This window comes from Ascaphus truei, chromosome 4 (genome assembly GCF_040206685.1).
Source record: "Ascaphus truei isolate aAscTru1 chromosome 4, aAscTru1.hap1, whole genome shotgun sequence".
Classification (NCBI taxonomy): Eukaryota; Metazoa; Chordata; class Amphibia; order Anura; family Ascaphidae; genus Ascaphus; species Ascaphus truei.
In genome coordinates this window covers 79,793,579-79,814,751 of record NC_134486.1, presented here as the reverse complement: position 1 = coordinate 79,814,751, position 21,173 = coordinate 79,793,579, and the positions used below count along the sequence as shown (strand labels likewise).

The following is a 21,173-nucleotide window of genomic DNA, read 5'->3' as shown; positions in this document are numbered from 1 at the left end:
GGAGTGTGCGGGACGGCAGGTAAGGAGGGAGTACGCCGCGGGGGACGTGCGCCCCGATTCCTTACTGGGAGGCACTCCTGCTGGAGCTCCCTCAAGAGACGGACACAACCGGTAAGCAGAGAGGGGATTTGGCAAACCCCGCGCCGTGGGATCACAATGCGGCCATGCTGATTCTGGATCTCCAGTATACCCTGGTCTGGCCTGAAACCAGGAATGTACCATCGTGCACCAACAATCTCACACAGGGGTAGCGCTACTCCACACACTTTGGGTGGGCATTGTTCAGTGGACACCGGAGTGGTTAGGTGCCCAGGGCACGCTCAGTACTTTGGGGGAAACCCCACTGCGGTGGTGAACATTGTGTTGGGGGACATTGTATTGTTGTGGGTATTGTGTTGATATATGTGCATGTGCTAGTAAATTAGTTATATATACACCTGTGTGTGTATTCTTACTGAAATTGGTTCCTGTGAGGGGTTATCACACTACGCTGGGATCCCTCCCAGGTGGAGGCGCTGCACCAAGGACGAAATAGATCACCCCAGGCTTCCAGTGGCGGAGGATTAGGCCTCCTGTATGCAAAACAGGTAATTATCACACATAGTTCCCATAGTCATAGGGAAAGGGGACACAGGACAGGACACCCAGAGTTATTGGTGCCATAGCACCCTCGGTACTTTGGGGGAACCACTCAGTGTTTGTGGTCACAGCATTATACTGTTGGTACCTGATATTGTGTGTTATTTGTGGTTAGTGTGTGTACAGTAAAGCTTAGTCATATACATTGTGTGGTGTATTACTTATTTCTGTGTGTTGATTCCGGTGAGGGGTTATCCCGCCAACGCTGGGATCCCTCACAGGTGGAGCGGCTGCACTGAAGGAGAAAGAGCTCACCCCAGGCTCCCGAAGGCGTAGGCTTAGGCCTCCAGTGAGCAGACCGGTACAGCAGCACGCGTAGTTCCCTTAGGCATAGGGATTTAGGGTACCATGTTCATACCCTCCAAACAAGAGATCCGTCAGTGGGCCGTGGAGTTCCACGAGTCTCCCTGCCACATGGTTGCGGTGGGGGACATCCCGGCTGGCACAACCCCACAGCAAGTGTGTGCCTCCCTAAGGCAGTTTCCTGGTTTAGCCGGAGCGTGGGCCCTAGGCCGAAAGTGGGACCTTACCTACCACTAGAGTGTAGTCATAGTTACCGCTGGCAACGAGTTAAGTGAAGATGATGACCCCCGCGCCCTGCATTTTCCAGAAGCCCTACCCACTGGTTGCCCGCTCATATACCCCGACGTACCCATACAGATGGAGGATTTCAGTCCCCGACCAGCATCAGTGGGGCCTGAGACTAGCCCCAGACATAACAAAGCTAATCGAGAGTTGGCTCACAGCGGACAGTTGGACTGCCGTAGTCGACACTCGTCCGGAGGCACGGATGTCGAGGAAGTATTACAGAGATTGGCTGACAAATTTGCGCAGTCCTCTCAGGGTCATCGCTATCGCAAGCTATAAGCTTTCTCTGGGGTGCGGCCCACGATGCTGGGAGAAGAGGAGTTTGCAGAATGGAGAGACCATTTGGTGCAAGTGCTGCCAGAATGGACTTGCACAGACGCTATCAAGAGACAGCAAATCGTGGAGTGTCTGCGGCCGCCAACATAGTACAATTATATCGGGATTGCCATACAGAGGCTGATGCCCAAGCTCTGATTTGGACCTGAACCAAAGCCTATGGTACTAAGGACAAAACCATTCCGTTGCTGGCCCAGTTCCGTCCCTCAAACAAGGGAGAGGAAAGAATTATCGGAATTTCTTCGACTGCTGCAGCTGGTGCTGTGGACCCTGCTCAACAAGAAGGTAATCTGCATGGCTGATCTAGATGATTATCGAACCAAGCCATTCCTGCGGGTGAGCATCGCTTACACACACCCTCGTAGCCAGGATCTGCTGCACTCTCTCTACAGAGAACCCTCCTAACTTTGAGGACCTAATGGACCAAATACAAGATCAAGAGGTCATCCTGCAGTTTCAGACTCCCAAGACGTCCCGCGAATCATCCAAAGGGGAGAGTAAAGCCACTTCATCCAAGAAGTTTAGTGCGAAGGAGAATCCTGAGGAAAATACTCTCCAGGGTCCTTCACGACATACCCCCTCGACACCTATGAGCTCGGCTCCTAACCCTGGCTTCAATGCAACCTGAAGCAACCATTGCTTTAACTGCCACCAAGAAGGTCACTTCACACAGGACTGTCCGAAGTCAGACACTTCCACCCCAGGAGCCATGGCCTTCACTGTGCAATTGGCAGAACAGCCGTACACACCCTCGGATAGTGCCCCTGCGCCTGGCCCCAAAAAGGGGCCCCAATCGGATGCCTACAAAATGGAAGTCTTCACTTCCTCGGCGGTTCAAGGTGACCATCCAGAACATCTCGCCTCCTATACGGTTTGATGTCGGTCAAGCACTGGGTTGGATATACCCGGTTACTCAAATAGAATCCCTTACTCATGTAAAGTAAAATCACTGACTCATGGCTACCGTGCGAGAAGCCCCTACCGGATTGCAGTTCGACTTCTGGGAATCGTCCTTGCCCGCGGAGTGAAAGAAACGGCTAAGCAACAAGCTGGCAGAACGCGAGGAGGTGTTCTCCACCAGTGAGATGGATGTGGCCTGCAGCAAGAGTGCTCAACACATGATCCGATTGAATGACGCCACTCCATTTCGGGAGCGGCCCAGACGCATAGCTCCCAGAGATGTGGAGGATGTGAGGATCGTCCTGAAGGACGGCGGATTTCATAACGGAGTCCCGTAGCCCATATGCCTCTCCTATTGTGGTAGTGTGGAAGAAGAACAGATCCATGCGCCTATGTGTGGACTACCGCACCCTGAACCGCTGCACGGTCCCGGACCAATATACCTTGCCGTGGATTGAAGAGATCCTCAGTGCCTGATCAAGCAGTCAGTGGTTCAGCGTGCTGGATACTACCAGGTACCCATGAGCCCCGAAGACCAGGAGAAGACAGCGTTTGTCTGCCCCTTGGGGTTTTACCAGTTCACCAGGATGCCCCAAGGCATTTGTGGTCCATCTGCAACGTTCCAGAGGTTAGTGGAAAAGACCATTGGTGATATGAATCCCTGGGAATGTCTGTTCTATCTGGACGATATCATTGTGTTCGGAAAAACATTAGAAGAGCACGAAGAACACCTTCTGAAGGTTCTGCATCGACTGAGAAAAGAAGGTCCGCTAAGGTCAAAGCCATAGTGAACTGGCCTATACCAGATAATGTGATGGAGCAACGATCCTTTCTGGGGTTTTGCGGGTACTACCGAAGATTCGTAGAGGGGTACTCAAGCAAGGGCAAAGTCCTCAATAATCTGTTGAAGATCTACCCAGAAGAGCCTCGGCAAAAAGCTGCAACCCCGCGAACACTGTTCGGGACAATGGACTTCCGCCTGCGAGAAGGCCTTCACCAGGCTGAAGAAGAGCCTCACTGAAGCCCCTGTCTTGGCCTATGCAGACCCGGAACAACCGTACATCCTGTACGTGGACGCCAGCTTCAACGGGCTGGGAGCGGTATTACACAAAAAAAACCCTGCAGGCCTCCGGCCGGTAGCATATGTGAGCCGCAGTCTGACGCCGAGCAAGCAGAACTACCCAGTCCATAAACTGGAATTCCTAGCGCTCAAGTGGGCTGTTGTAGATAAGCTACACAATTATCTTTACGGGGTCTCCTTTGAAGTGCGAACCGACAATAATCCTTTGACATATATCCTGACCTCCGACAAAGTTAGATATCACCTGTCACAGGTGGTTGGCTCCCCTGTCTAACTATCAGTTCACGCTTAAGTACAATGCAGGGCCATTGAACATTGGAGCCGATGCTCTGACCAGAAGGCCTGGACTGAGTGAAACACTAGACGATGGCCCGTGGGAAGAAATTCTTGGCCCTGGGATTCGGGCCTTGTGCTCCACAACGGCTATCGTGCAGGACAAAGTAGCCTTTTCCGAACTCAGAGTAGCGGACTCATCGGGGTGTCAGTCAAAGGCAGTTCCTGCAGCATACTGCCATCCAGAAAGCATGTCCATTACGCAAGATACCATGATGAGGTGAAAGAAATTAGTGGTACACCAGATGCAAGACCTGGTGGCCAAAGCCATACGTCAGGCCATCCAAGAAAACAACTCTTCCATAGTGAAGCGTGCTCCCGCCGACAAGGTCGCCGTCATCATGAGGGAATGGAACAAGTTCTGCATAGACTGTGGCCTTCTCTACTAGGTTATCCCCTATCTCAACCATCCCTATAGGAGACAACTTGTCCTGCCCAGAAGCTTGCAGTACCATGTTCTACGATCTCTGTATGATGATCACGGACACCTGGGAGTGGACAAAATATTTGGTCTAGTAAGAGATAGGTTTTTCTGGCCCAAGATGCAGGAATCAGTGGAGCGCCATTGCCTGAGGTGTATGCGGTGTATACAGCGAAAAACACTGCCTACACATGCAGCCCCAATGGACCACTTAAAGAGCTCTGGTCCCATGGACCTAGTGTGCATGGATTTCCTCTGCATTGAGGCAGACTCAAAGGGTATCGGGAACGTCTAGTAGTAACAGACCATTGCACCCGATACGCTCAAGCGTTCCCTACCAAAGACTAGAAATCTCTCACAGTATCCAATGTACTGTGGTTCCTTGAGAAAGTCACTACGTGTGACGAAACATGTTGGAGCGTCGTGACGCGACGCAGTGTGAGGAGGCGGAGCATTGATCGTGGGCTTGATACTAGGAAGCAGCAGCGTTTTCAACACAGCGTATCCACTCTAGACCTCTAGCTCTGACTGAGGTCTGATACGCGGAAGATAACACTAACACAGAAGGGATTTTATCTTCAGCGTGCCAGGAGGCATTATTATCCCACAACGGAACCGGACAACATGTGTAAGGAACCAGTTGCATGTCCAACAAGGTCTGCGGTCAGTACACCATATTCAATATCTGAGAAGGGACATTCTCTATTGGTGATATTTGATCTCTGACTGCTTGTGCCACACGGCTGTTCATGAACTGTATCTGGTATAGATGACTTACCCTCACTGTTTGCTTCATTAACCATTGATGCCCCCCTCTCCTGCCTCTGATCCTATACCTCACACTGCTTGTTCACTGTTACATTTTGCAACCATATGTTTTAATTGTATGCTTTTTAATCTCACCTGAGAGCATAGGTCCAATTGACCACTCTACCGCTCAATAAATCTAATTTATTTTCTCTATTACATCACGGAGCTGGCGCTTCTTTCTTTTTGGTTTTATATACATATGTGACGCAACCCAACACATTTTGTCCCGGTGACATGTGACTTCATCATAGGTGCTATAATAATTGTATATATGTAAATATGAGTATGTATTATGCATTGTACAGAAACAATTTTTTTTTTTAGGATTTATATATCCTGAGACCAAAAAATGAACAACTGTGACCTTGAGAAGTTTTCTGTCCCTGGAGTTAAGCTGGAGCCTTCCTTCAGACCTGACATTACAAGCTACAAGGCGACAGTGGCTAGCCAGCTGGGACGAATCAGAGTGGATGTGTGTCCCAGTGACACAGGAGCATGCTATACCATGATGGTGAGCTTAAAGGAGGGTGGGCAATGTAATGCAACAGCTAGATAATAATGTTTCTTATATTTGACACTGAATGATTTTCATTTTGCTGTATGGACAGATCCACTGCAGTCATTCTCCCTCCACAGAGGTAAAAGAGAAGTTTAACAGTTTAGTGTTAGGACCAGAAAATTTGGTTATGCCTTGACGTGGCTTGCAGGCTTATAATGCTTTGGCCAAAGGGTTTAACTAAATGACCTTTACTCGTGAGAATATTATTATTGTAGTATTTAACTATATACTATTTACTATATATTTTGTCACATTGGATGTAGCATTGGGCATTTCTGTCTTTTTGTTGTAACCATGTTACATATATTTGACACGCTGCTAAAACATATATGTAGCCCTTTTTCTGAACCCTCCCAAAGGAACTACTGGTCACTGTACAACACCTGCGGCTCCAGGAGATCTGAGCCTCCGCTAGCTGGGAGCCTGGGGTAACACTCATACACTTACTTAGCGCAGCACCTCCACTTACCCAGGATCCCCGTGATGTGAGATTCCCCTGGGCAAGAAACATACAACACCATATGATTGTAACTGGTTTTACTAATAATAATGCACGGTAGCAATAACACAACATGTACACTTATACTCTAACGGTATAACCTTAACATGTAACCATAGTGGCTAGGCCACTCTCATCAGGAGCAACGTCTCCGTCCCCTCACCGCGTGCCCCACACACTGTGTCCATATATATTAATGTGATGGTATAGGCTCAGTTCTTTAACCACTCGCTCAGTGTTCCTAAAGAGTTTAGCCTAGGGCGGGATCAGCGCCTGTTGACCGGTGTTGGTGCACTTGATGTTATAGTACCTTCCGGTCACGGCGGAGACCGGTACCTCTTCGCAAAGGGTCAGATGAATCACGGTCTGCCTCTTGCTCTTAATGTTCAGCTGTCTGGTCCCAGACGACTAGCTAGCAACCTGCTCCGCACGCTTGTCTCTTTGTCCCTAGCTGTCTACACAGTAAGGGTGATGCTCGCTACTACTATAGGCCTTCCCTGCAGCACAGCAACCTTTGGTGTCTTCAGGGAACACTCGTAGGGGCCTATGGGGTAGCCTGTCCTATGCAGGTGGGTCACTGACCCCCTGCACAAACACTACCTCTCTCTTCACCTCCCGGATCCCCTCTGACTACTTCTCCCTAACCTCTGCAGCAAACGCACTGCACTCACACTGAACCTGCAGCAACCCACTGCACTCACTCGGTACCTGCAGCAACCGCACTGCACACACACTGAACCTGCAGCAACCCACTGTACTCACACGGTACCTGCAGCAACCGCAATGCACTGCACACACACACTGTGCCTACTTGTCAGCGCTCACAGCACTGACAGCCGTGACACTGAAAAGACTGCACACTCAAACCTAAGGGCAGGGTCCCTAACCTAGGGGCTGTCCCTCAGTACCTACCTCCTACCCTGGTGGGGATTGGGGCCTGCCTGGGATCTGGGGAACTACCTTACCTGGTGTAGGAGCCACTTGCTCCCTACACCCTTCCTCCCCCTTCTTGCTCCCAGCTTCAACTGCCAAACGTGGTCCCCGCAACATTGCAGAATTCCTCCACAGGAGAAGCTGCAAAACTCTATTTGCTGGCTGGCTGCACATGATGTGTGTGAAAGGGCAATCCCCAGAGGCTGCTGGGAATTGTAGTCCACTCAGGACATCTTTAGCATTGGGACCGCGTGCGCTACCCTTACTGCGCCTGCGCGACCAACGCGCACGCTCGCGCAACCTGTCATGGCGGCCCCCGCTAGCCGGGTGTGCCGCAGAGCCTCGGAGCGCTACATGGGTGGTCTCTGGGGCTGAAAAGAGACCGGGGTTACATATATATATTGTTCAACAGTAGCACTACTATGTTCACCCTCAGCTCATTTCCCCCTGTGACTGAGTATGAGGTCTCTGTTCTCCTCTCATCATCTCACCCTATAACCAACCTCCTTGATTCTAGTACCTCACATCTCCTCCACTCCATCTCTGGCACACTAAGCACCACCATAATTCACCTTTTTAACCTCTCATCTCTCGTACATTCCCATCTTTCTTCAAACATGCAGTCATCACAGCAATTATAAAGAAACCCCCTCTTGACCTAGCCTCCCTCTAACAAAACCACTCTCTTTCTCTTCTCCCCTTTACCTCCAAGCGTTTTCAGCGGCTTGTATACTGCCGTTGACTCACTTTCTCTCCTCCAACTCCCTGCTTGACTATTTGCAATCTGGTTTCCATCTCCTATACCAGGGGAGCACAAACTTTATCCACTGCACCACCCTGGGTGCGCTCCCCCCTTACCTTTTCTATGGCATCAAATGATGCTGCGTGGTCACGTAACATCACTTTGCCATGGCGTCGCGTCACCGAAGACAAGGTAAGGGATGTTGCAGAGACCGCACATGATCCCCCGTCATTAATTTAAATGCCTTGTGGGAGGAGCGTGGGGACTCTGCAACCTCCTTCTGCACACTCTCTACTCCATTGGCAACTGTGATGCAGCACTCTGCTGGTTCACGTCCTACCTATCCAACCACTTTTTCTGGGTTTCCCTCTCTGGTTTCTCCATCTTTCACCCTCTTTCTGTTGGGGTCCCTGAAGGTTTTTCCTTGTCCCTCTTCTATTCTCACTCTACAAATCTTCCCATGGTGAACTAATACAATCTTTTGACTTTCACTATCATCTCTATGTCCTCCTCTAACTTCTATCCCCCTCTCTTGTCCAGTGTAACCAACTGTCTCTAGATTGTAATCTCTCACGAGCAGGGTCCTCGTTATCTCTATGTATCTGTTTATACTTGTTTGTCCTTATTTGGTATTCTATTCTATTTATGTAATATATATAACTCTTTACCCCCATTGTACCGCACTGCGGAATATGTTGGTGCTTTACAAATGAACAATAATTATAATATAGTTATGGTGACTAACTGGCAAAAATTTGGCAAAACCATCTGCCTTATTTACAACAGTAAGGTCAGCAGGAACTTAGTGCAGGTGGATTGAATTATGTGATTCAGCAGTGTTACAGTAGGTGTATATGTACTGTAGTGGTTGCAGTTAAGTAAGGAGGTCCCCTTGTTGGTAAGTTGAACTGAGTTATAGTGCTTATGTACATTTAGTTTATATCACAAGACAAATAAAAGTAAAGCAAAGGTAATATGATGCCTTTTACATGAAATAAGGGACTAATACTGTATGGTTACAATCCTTTTTTGCCTTTAATTTATGTAAAAGACTAATAAAAGTATATACAGACTGGGGGGATCATGGCTGTAAGGCAGTGCCTAATGCTGCTTACCACAGGATGGGTTTGTGGGTGCTGCATGCAAGCCTTTCACTCAGAATATTGGGGGTACGGCTTGTTATATGACTGGCAAACTCCAGGGTTCTGTGTGATACTTTTTAGTTGGGAATCATTTATGTTGCTGTTATTTTTGCTCAATGCTTTGGCCTTTACCACCCATTACCTCCGTCATTGTTATCTACTCATTTTTGTAGTATTCGTTTTAGGTAGGGAAACATAAGCATAGAGAGGGTTAAAACAAAAACCACTGAATAGTACATTCATGTGTTTACAACAAATTTTCAAACTTCATGAAGTATTTAAATTGTGAAACTAATTTTAAAAATGATGGTGTTACATTGGCTTTAATACTGTTGCCATTTTAATATACAACTGAACCTCGTTATAATGCGGTCCTCGGGGAATGAGACCACGTTATAACCGGGACCGTGTTATGAAATTTCGCCGCGCGAGGACTTACCGGCATCTGCAGCTATCTCCTCTCTGCAGCTCTCTCCAGCTCTCCCTGCTTCATCAGGCTGCATCCACGTGCGTGTCACTTAAGTAGACTTCTACAACAGTGGACTGCACTGTGTACTATATGTTAAGTTTGTTTTTAGAGTCTGTGACATCACACAAACCCTGTGGCTTGCAGGTAGAGAATTGGTACTAGCATATGAAAGGTCCTGGGTTTGATTCCTGTATGATATGGTATAATTTATAAATTATTTTAATTTAATGTATAATTTATAAATTATTATTTTATTTATTTTATAAATTATAAATTATTATATAAAATAATAATTTATAAATTAAACCATATCATACAGGAATACACCCTCCCCCAAAGCTAAAATTTTGAACGATTTTGAAAAAATTGTCGGGACATCGGAACGTTTAATGAAAATCCGGGACATATGGTTACCCTAACCATAACTCTTGATCATTAAATTCCTGGGTTTCATAAGTCGTATCCATAAATATTTAAATTGAGTTCATGCGTTAGTGAGGCGTGCTCAACTCCAGTCCTCAAAACCCACCCAACAGGTCAGGTTTTCAGGATATCCCTGCTTCAGCACAGGTGGCTCAATCAATTGTTCAGTCATGAGCTTTAAGACTGTTTCACAGCTAAATGCTAGTGGCACTCTCAATCTCAAAGTCTTTTTCTTCAAATGTTAATGCACAGAAGTGAAGTTTGTGCCTTAAAAACCGTTGTATGCAGGAGATGAAAATCAAGGTCAACTGAAATCTGATTTCATACACTGCTATGAAGGCCTCAATTCATGAAACCTTCAGGGTTAAGTGAGCAATCCGCTGAATGTTTTCAGTTTCAGATGATGCCCTAAAGCTCCTCAAAGCATATTGTAGGTTGTTTGAATTAAGTATTTATTTTCTCATCCACTTTTTCAGGGAGGAGATGGTTCAAAGGTGATCACACTGAAAGATGGCCTGAACACTGTGATAGTAGAGGTGACAGCTGAAGATGGCACTGTGAAGAAGTATGTTCTAGAAGTGACCAAGTTGTCTGCAAGTCACGCTTCACTTCAGGGAATCAAGCTGTCCGAGGATCTGCAGCTGGTTCCATCATTTGCTTCAGATGTGTATGAATATTCATGTATGTCTGTCCTGCATCCCACGTTTTAATATTTGCCTAAATAAATATAGGAAAGGGATTTCAGAGGCACTGGTCAAATAATTCCAACAGTTTGAAAAGCTAAATGAAGAAGCAAAGTGGTTATTATTGTCAAACGCATTCATAGCTCTATAAGCTTTTCAGGCATAGAAACGTATTGGACTAAGCTGATATAACATGCACATGCACAAATATTTGTGTGATACTCTGGGGCAATATATTTGGTAAGTGGTGCTACTCCATAAGAAACCTTGTGCCGCTGGAAGCACTTTATGGCCCATTCCCATGAATGTCTCATGGAGTAGCACTACTTAGTAGATATGCCCCAATGTCTACAGAAATTAAATCTCCAGAGCTTTGCACAAGTGTTGCTGTTGTGTCTTCCCCTGTTGACCTTTAGCCAATAGTAATAGGCACCTGTAGATTATATCCCCATTATTGGGGCTTAGCTGTTTGACGTGGTTTGAGAAAGCAGCTATAATAATAAGTGGTGACTCTCGAACATTGCTTAGATTCCTGTCTGTAATAACGGAGCACATACATCAAATGCCGGTAGGGGTTATCGCACCCTTTCCAGTTTTAACTTGCATTGAATGGGAATTAACACCGTAACACGTACAATAACCCATACTGGCACTTGATGTATGTGCCCCAATGTGCCTAATATGTTTATGTGCAGCCTACATACTATACATATTCCAGAGTTCCTTTTCTTCTATGTCTGACTCCTATCCCCCATGGATAAACTTTAGTTGTCTCTACAATAAAGTATAGCTGTTATCAATCCTTAACAACCATTCAAGTGAACAGCTCTTTTCAATTAATAATGGCTATTGCACTTTATTATTTATTATTTCAGAGGGGGAGAGGCATAAACTTCTGCTTTAAGATTCTGTAGCTTGTAAACCGACATAGATTTATAGTTCACGAAATGAAGATAAAAGCTAAAACATTGTACATCACGTGGTTATAAAATGTAATTTTATAATAGTATAGTTTTATATGACACAAGTCTCAATCTGAAGGGTTCCCAGGCTGTGGTGCCCCATTCATTTGAATGTTGCCTTGCCCTTTCCCAGCATCCAAGGTCACAGCATTCAAGGTCAGAGCATCCATGGTCTCAAAGCATTTAATGGAATCTCACTCCTTGAAGTCTACTTCTTACAATAAGATTTGTTTTTTGCTCGAAGACTTAAATTCTCCACTCATTGAGGGCTTGGTGGCTTTGAAGACTACTTTTCAGTGACAAGTCAATCATGGTGTTATTTGTAGTGGACCTGTAACTCTTATTTGTGCAATTAATGTTCAGGTTTTATTGCAGAAGATTTTTATGGTTACAATATTCTAAAAGTTAATATAAAATAATAGTAAATGTTAAAAGAGCCATCTAAATGTGCATGATAATATATTAACGTCCTTTCAATTTTTCATTCTAATGTTTAAGTTAGATTTTTGATTAAAACAATATTTTACAAATAGGTACAGTTCCATATTATTTGAGCAACATAAGCATACACCCGTCTGTCCAGGACAACAATATGCAAGTCACGGTGAATGGAAATGATAATATTAAACCTGTTTCTGCTGCTATTGGAGATACGTTTGTAGAAGTGCAAGTTACGTCGGCAGATGGCACCAAATCACAGGTACAGTAGTGTAAGAAATTAAACAGTCATTTGTTTTATCAATGCCTCCAAGCTGAGTGTTATTATGGTCCATATCTACTAACCAGTGCTACCGGTATGCCGTAAGACACCGTCCGGTTCATTCAGTGACATTGCCCACTTGTGTGCAATAGAAAATATCCCCAAAACTTTATCCATGTTTCTAAAAAAGGAATGTGTTTTAATTAAAATACTCTTACCTACATCTAAAATATTGGATAGTTATAAAAACAAATTAAAATCCACAGCAAACGTTACATATGGTGGTCATAATTGATGCTTTTTCACTGGATTTGCCATTTTTACCCCAAGATGTCACTCAGTTTTCCCATGTGGATAGTAAATATTTTTTTAATTGGATCTTTATTTTGTCTACATTCATGTCAGAGCATTTTTTTAACGGAGGCAAAACATGAATAATGCCTTCCTTGCCTTTTCTTTGATTGATTGAAGTTATTCTTGATTTAATAAGCTTGTTAGTTAAGTGAATTGTGGCTTGAGAAAGTTTTCAAATAACTGACGTGCTGTGTATATGCACTGTATTTTACACACAGTAAGCACTTGCTGATCGGAGTTACCTCTTCTCACCTACAGTTATCACAGATAATTATCTAATGACTTACTTTATGCTGCTCGTTTACTGATCTTATATAATTGTGCCAAACACACATTGTAAAGTGGTTTAAAAGTTCAAATACTCTAACACGGAAGAGGATAATCGTTATATTTATTAATGTATAAAATATTTTATGAGGCAAGATACAGTGAGATATCTTATTTTTAAATATGTCCATATTGTTTTCATTTATATGACGCAATACTGATACAGTGTATATCATATTGGGCACTTTTTCTACAAATTGTGAATCTATCAATAACATGTCAATCCGTGAGTATGATTTATTCTGGGATGGGAAAAAGGTGTTGCCTCAGTCAGTGGGGTGGGAGATTCTTCAGATGTCTACTACTTGCAAATCGCTTAACAGTTTAGTTAGTACTTTGGTTTACTAATTATTTATTTTGACTTACTGTAGGTTTACTGTATCATTGTTACCCGCACACAGCTGCCATGTTGTGTCAGTTTCACTGATGTCCAAGATCAGATGAAGTATGAGTGCCCTATTTCCCTTACTTCTTTTTACAGACCCATCTCCATTAAAAGAAGGTAAGACAAATGTATTAAAGTGCAGACATTAAAATTAGCATCAACTGCACTCTTCAGCTATGAACTCTGACCATGTGAAGCTGAGTGGCACACATCAAAGACTGCAAAAGAAAAATGGTATTAAATTGTAGCTTCTTTGCTTGAGTTCCTCCCCATTCCGCAGTACCTGGCTATAATGACATCTCTGTGGAGAGAGTGAAATATATGGGTCTCTGGAGATTATTTGTTGGATAGAGAGCTACAGTGTGAGGTTGTGATAGTGCCTATCTCAGGGCTGCCCAACTCCAGTCCTCAAGGGCCACCAACAGGTCAGGTTCTAAGGATATCCCTGCTTCAGCACAGGTGGCTCAATCAGTGGCTCAGACAACAACTGAGCCACTGATGGAGCCAACTATGCTGAAGCAGGGATATCCTTAAAACCTGACTAGTTGGTGGTCCTTGAGGACTGGAGTTGGCTACCCCTGGCCTATCTGATAGGACTCTTTGATGAGAATCTCTTTCGGGATAGGTAAGATTTACGATATAATAGTGTAATAATACCTCTCCTATGGGAATCAAAGATATGTGTCTGGTGGGATTTTCTGTTGGACAAGACAGGATCTACAGTAAAGGTGTAATAATGCCTCTGATGAGAGTGGTTCATATATGTCCCTGGTGATATTCTCTTTTGAAGTGGGTGAAATCCACATTATGAGTGTGTGATAATGTCTCTATGGTTGGAATAATTGATATGTGTGTCTGATGGTATTCTCTGCTCGGGAGGATACCAACTCCAGTAGGAAAGTGTAATAATATCTCTCTGATGTGGATGACGTGTTGAGGGAACAGGTTCAGAGGTTACAATGTCTTTGATATAAAGAGTGAAAAATAGGTATCATTGATGGTGTTTCTGTGGTGGCGAGAGCTAAAATATGTGTTTTATGATCAAGCCTTAGTTGGGTGTGAGATATTTCATATGTGTCTCTTGTGTACACTAAGAATGATCCTTCCATGTGTATGTTGAGGTGGGTGAAAGGTACTGCTGCGACAGCTTTTATTCTAACAAATCGCTGTTTTTTCCCTGGCTTTTTCCTGGAATGCGACACTCTTCACCTGGCGCATGCCGCATTCATTTTGCGTTCCCAGCCACGGGTCATGCGCGGTTGACGCGCGGTTGATGCGTTTATTGAGAATGGTTCGAATTTAATAGGTTGCAATTCTTCGCGTGTCCGCCAGATGGCAGATATTCATGAATTGTAATGCGCATGCGCTTCAGTAATGTGTCGACTTGCAGGTGTTTCGTTTAAAAAAGATACCACAGTGTGCTATTGTAACTTGGCCTTGAGACTGAAGGAAGAGGTTGCAAAAATGTATCAATTTAGGCTTTTCATATTAAAGAAAGACAAAGACCAGTTTCGGTTACAGTATTCTCCAGAGACCCGCCCGCCATGAGTGTTCAAGTGCAGCCCGCTTTCCAAAAACCCGACAGAAGTTACGCGTATTTGATATGGGCCGCGATTAATGCAACAGAGGATAAGATGGCAACAGTTGTTCAAATTTATCAGTATTTTATCGAAAACTATGAATTTTACAAATTTTCGCCAACTCCTCATACGTGGAAGCGTGCAATAAGGAAAAGGTTATGTAGCGATCCCTGTTTTTATCGTATTGAGCCACAATTTGTTGGAGGGTGTTGGTGTGTATCACCAGCTTTTTCCTGTATCTATGATCATGATGACGGCAAAAGGCGAAGGGTCGTGTTAAAACCAACTAAGAAACGACAGTCGCTGCCAAGCAATGCACCAGCACCGGCTTCCAATGACGGTCCCGCCGTCAGTGACAACCCTGAGCCTGAGCCGGATTTCGCGTGCAGTTTCGATCAAGCTTGCATGTACCTAAGCAATTTCCAGCCTCATCAGCTGACTACAGGTGGACTAGTCCCGCTGCAAACTATCGACGTGGATGATCAAGAACGCTGGACTAGCAGTGGACCGGCGCCGGCGCCAGCTGAATGGGAAATTCTATGGTGAGTATTGTTGCCGTATTATTTTCTGTGTTTTTTTTATTTTGACAATACAGTATCAATATCGGTGCGATTCAAAAGTCAAGCGATTCTCCTGTAAGCAATATCATTGGCTGAGCGGCTTCTACAGTGCTGCAGATACTGAACAATTGGTGGAATGCTAGGCGCATGCGCATTGGAGCCTTCTTGAAACGCATATGCGTGTCATCGCATCGACGGTAGGCGCATGCGCATGTGAACAGGAGACGCCCCCCGAGAAAATTATTGGTGGGACTGGCTGGGAACTTCTTTAGGGGGCTGACCATTACAGTAAAACTTTTCTTTTTGTTTTTCCCCAGAAAAGAAAACGTCTAATGGAGGGATTTCGATGGATAATATCGCTTTGTGTAACAATGCCTGCACATTGCTGAATCGGATTTAAAAACCCACGTACCGGAGTCTACAGTTTAGTTGCCGTTGTTATTGATTAGGATAGAATACTGTACCTGAAACAGTAAGCTGATGTTTTCCGGCCATACAGTATACTGTACAATACTTTTTTATATACAGTACAGTATACTGTGTAATAAACCCGAAAAAATAAAAACTATGCATTTATTCTACATGTATCACATACATTATGTGTCTTCTACAGTATACAGTGCCAGTACATACAGTACAGTACAGTTTGTGTCTTCTATTTTTTTTTAATACTCATACTGAGCATGCCTACAGTATACAGTGCAGTATGCGTCGACATTCTAGAAACACTGTATTTTGTTACAGTAGCAAAGGAGCAAATGGAACAATGTAAGACAAATCTACATGTTCTTTTATTGGTGGAGTAAGTACAAAAACATTTATTTACAAATACTATACAATGTAGAAACATTTTAAGTGCACAGCAATTCAAAACATCAACAGGTGTATGTTTTACTGCTACATGTGTGAAAACATTTATGTCAGTCAGTATGGTTTACAGTCACATGTTTTAAAAACAAATTCTTTATTCATAAAATAAGCAAAACGCAACATCTCCTTTATTAAAGAACGACAAGTCAAAACATATACTGTACAGTGGGATGGTGTGCAAAACAGTCTGCACCAGTACAGTCCTTGAGGGCAGCAAACAGGGCGGGTTTTCAGGGTAACCTTTGAAAACCGTGCCTGTTTGCGGCCCTCAGGGACTGGAATTGTGCAGGTCCTGTGTGTGTGGACAGCAAGTTAAAACATTTCTGTATAAATACAAGTAAAAAAAACACACAACAACATCTCCTTTATTTAAGTACAGCTGGTCAAAATATGTAGAGTACAATACAGTTCAGCACAACAGTATGGTCTTACAGAAAGTCCTCCGCATTGTCCGTCCATGGCCTTACCTGTGATTACAAAAAAAACTTTATTCATAAAATACAGTATACAAACGAAACATCTCCTTTATTAAAGAAACATATACAGTACAGTGGGATGGTGTGCAAAACTGTCAGTCAGACCTGCACCACTACAGTCCTCGAGGGCAGCAAACAGGACAGGTTTTCAGGGCAACCTTGAAAACCGTGCCTGTTTGCGGCCCCCAGGGACTGGAATTGTGCAGGTCCTGTGTGTGTGGACAGCAAGTTAAAACATTTCTGTATAAATACAAGTAAAAAAACCACACAACAATATCTCCTTTATTTAAGTACAGCAGGTCAAATCATGTAGAGTACAATACAGTTCAGCACAACAGTATGGTCTTACAGAAAGTCCTCCGCATTGTCCGTCCATGGCCGATTCCTTGCATGGCGCAAAACGCCATTAATGCAGTCTCGAACGCCTTTCATTACAGGATCTGTAATTGGATAAAAGCGCCGCATTTCATCCCGAATGTTCCGTCTTAAATTGGCAGGAAGTGCCTTTTTTACACGATTTCCGTCATAGTTCACTTTGAAGGCCCAGTCGCAGTACAACGAGTAGGGAACATGGTGCTTAAAAAGTAACAAGGCATACTTGTGGGGTGCACCAGCACTCTTCACCCTATACTTCTCCCTGAGCACCGGTGGCAGATCGCACAGGGTGATGTCGGGCACCGTATCGATGCGAGCGACTGTAGGTCTTTTGGGAGCGGGTGTGCTTGAGGTGACGGGCGATGGTAGGTTGTCTGGGAGGAAGCTTTCCTCCGGTCTTGGTCGCCGTGTTGTCTCCCGGCGTGGTCTTGACGGGGTTGTCATGTCCTCCTCAACGGCATACATGTACACTACATCTTCTGGTGGAGGGGGTGCGCTTGGTGATGGAAGGGGGTCGAAGGTCCCATTCATCACATCCATGTCACCCCCCTGCTCCAGCGTCGGGGAAACAGGGGCATTAACACCGAGCAAATAATGTATGCCCGCTATGTCAGCCTCTATCTTCTCCATCCGTCGATCCATCTGTTGATCCATATGTATCATCCGTTGATCCATTTGTAGCATCCGTTGCTCCACATTTAGCATTGTCTCCAGAAGCAGATCTATCTTTGCTAGCACATTAGAATTCCCGGGGAGATCCACAGTTATCCCATTCAGCATCCGGTCTAACGAGCTGCTTCTTGTGCATGGCGTGTGAACATCTGGGGGGATGGGTGCAACGGAGGATGAGATGGGGGTTCCATTTAGAGAAGCGGCAGCGACATCGAAGAAGAGTGGAGGAGGTGACCTGTGGATATCCGGTAGAGGAGAAGCGGCAGCGTCGTTGAAGAGGGATGGAGAAAGTGACCTTTGGATTTCTGTGCGAGAAGCAGAGTCGTCTTAGAGCAAAGGAGAAAGTGACCCGTGGATTTCAGAAGCAGCGTCGTTGGATAGAACTGGAGAAGATGGCCTGTGGGTTTCCGTGAGGGCGGCAGCAGTGTCAAGGACAAGGGATGGAGAAGACGGGCTGAAGATTTCCGGGACAGCGGCGGTAGAGTTGTCGAAGCGTATGTGAGGAAGTGGTCTGTGGGTTCAATGGGATGGCTGCCAATCATTTTGCGTCGAGAGTACATCACCGTATATCTTCTTGACATAATAAGGCTGACGTCTATGAAAACCCTTAGCCTTTGGGGTCAGCAGAAGGTTTTCTTTATTGGCCTTAGCCTGTCGCTTTTGCCTTGGCGTGGAAACGGCAACCGCCTTTCGCTTTTTCTGCTTGACAGGCACGGCAGAGGCGAGTGGGTTCCTGCGTCCGTAGAATCGGGGTTGCTCCATGGAAGCAGGTGGCACAATGCAGTTCAGACAAGGGCAAGTTCAGATAAAGATCATGGAGTGGTGGGCTATGCAAAGTGTGTAACCTTTTATGCATGGCGACCAGGTACAGGTGTTGAAAGTGGGCGTACTCTAATGTGAGTCATTATCGTATAAATACACCATCCATTTTGTGGATTCACTGCACATTGAATACACATCGACTAAACATCGAATATACATTCTTGTGTTTGTATTTCTTTCTACTCGCAGGAATGCCTGTTAAAAAGATTTCCAAGAAGCTCAGCATGCGAATTAAGGACATGCACACGAGCGGACACCGAATTGCTGCTATCCAACGCTGGTTAGCTACTTCTGGCATCGTTGTGCCAGCAACCACCGTGAGCTATCATGCACACGGAAAAACAGAGACCGCAAAAGGGCACCAAGGGTAACTAACGCGCACGTATATTTATACAACTTTAAAATAAAATTAATTTTAATTTAAATCTAATAATTTTGTTATTTCTGTTGATTTATATTACAACAGTATATATATATTTTGTATATTGATATTTATATTACAACATTATATATATATATATATATATATATATTGTATATTTATATTTATATCAGTACAGTATATATATTTTGTATATTTATATTTATATCAGTACAGTATATATATTTTGTATATTTATATTTATATTACAACAGTTTATATATTTTGTATATATATAGTACAACAGTATATATATTTTGTATATTTATATTTATATCAGTACAGTATATATATTTTGTATATTTATATTTATATTACAACAGTATATATATTTTGTATATATATAGTACAACAGTATATATATTTTGTATATTTATATTTATATCAGTACAGTATACAGTATATATTTTGTATATTTATATTTATATTACAACAGTATATATATTTTGTAAATATATAGTACAACAGTATATATATTTTGTATATTTATATATAAATTTTATATTGCTGCATATTAATAAAACAATATATTTTCTTTACATTGTAGGGAGACAACTCTTCTGGTGGACAAAATAAGTGAGGAGAATGATGAGAAGAGTGCATTAAGGGTCAAAAACACTCTGCAGGAAAAGCACAATCTGACTGTATCCGAGAGCAGCATAAAGAAGATGAGACGCAGCATTGGATGGAAATATGGACGTGTGAGGTTAGTACTGGACAGTACAGGAGGTAAAAGTGTTGTTTAGGAAACTGTACTGTACCGCTAAAATGATTTATTCCTTGTCATTACAGAGCGTACCCCATGATACGGGACGCAAACAAAATCGTAAGAGTGGTCCAGGCCCAGGCATGGATCGACAGTGGGGAAACTTTCCAGGATTGCATCTTCACTGATGAGTCTACTGTGTCGCTGGAGAGATTTGCAAGCTTTGCATTCCACAAAAAAGGCCGCATATCTTTGAAGCCGCGGCCAAAACACCCCGTGAAGCTGCATGTGTGGGGTGCCATCTCTAGGCGTGGACCAGGATGCATTGTCATCTTTGAAGGTAAAATATATCAAATATAATGTAGCCTTATGCACTGTACTTTACTAGTGTAACCTTACTGTATGCACTGTACTGTACTATTGTGCAGTTTTTTGAGGACTTTTCTTTTCTTGCTATAGGAATAATGAATAAAGCTTTCTTCCAAGACAACATTGTCCCTGAGATAGTGCAACATATCACACGCGTGTTCCCCAATGGTCACCGCTTCTACCAGGACAACGATCCGAAGCACACCGCGTCAACAGCGCATATCCTTGAGCGCGGTATCAACTGGGTGAAGACGCCAGCGGAGTAAGTGCAGTAGACCGTGTCTCATTTTTCCCCCCACTGTTTTTACTGTGTACTGTATCTCTTAAACTAATTGTCATTTTTTTCCAATGACAGATCGCCAGACTTCAATCCGATCGAAATGGTCTGGCATCAGCTGAAGGACCATATCCGGAAAGTGGCGAAACCCTCCAAAAAGGACGAGTTGTTGAAAGGCATAATGAGTTTTTGGAACGATGTACTCACCGAGGAACGCTGCAATAAATATATAGACCATATTGCCACTGTGTTGCCCATTGTCATCGCGCGTAATGGGCAAGCATCAGGAAAGTAGTACTGTGCTGTAGTATTGTAAGTACAGTATGATACAGGTAAGTATGGCACAGATTTTTTCTTTCCCAATAGTCAGAGTATACAGTAGTTACAGTTTTTTCTTTACAGAGAGAGCAGCACCAGCCATCAGGTTACAGTACACAGTATTTAACAGTAGTCAGAGTATACAGTAGTTCCAGTATAGACTAGTTTGACAGTACTACAGTAACTGCCTACTAACTGCTCAATTTTTTTCTTTCCAGAGAAAGCAGCACCAGCCATCTACAGTAGTACTACACATCACACAATGCCATAATACAGTACGCACATACTGTAACTGCACTAATTTTTTGTTTTCTTGTCGTTTCAGGAAAAAAGGGTGGCCTGGGGGGAGGTGGGGTTTTGTGTCCTGTCTAATCTGTTTTGCACAGTAAAATGTACAGTATATAAACAGCAGTATTGATGTAAACAAAACCTCTCCTCTCT

At 44.0% G+C, this 21,173-nt stretch overlaps 1 protein-coding gene across 2 annotated transcripts in view; it reads left to right on the top strand.

Moving 5' to 3' along the window:
* The window catches only part of LOC142492891 (uncharacterized), a 113,819-nt gene that overhangs the window by 3,156 nt on the left and 89,490 nt on the right, over positions 1-21,173 (top strand). For both annotated transcript variants that reach the window (XR_012800926.1, XM_075596095.1), the window contains exons 2-5: positions 5,433-5,619; positions 10,352-10,556; positions 12,054-12,220; positions 13,273-13,403. Coding sequence is in view for 1 of the 2 variants with exons in the window: in XM_075596095.1 (XP_075452210.1) it covers positions 5,458-5,619; positions 10,352-10,556; positions 12,054-12,220; positions 13,273-13,403 (665 nt within the window). In the remaining variant the exon portion in view is untranslated. The remainder of the gene's footprint in view (positions 1-5,432; positions 5,620-10,351; positions 10,557-12,053; positions 12,221-13,272; positions 13,404-21,173) is intronic.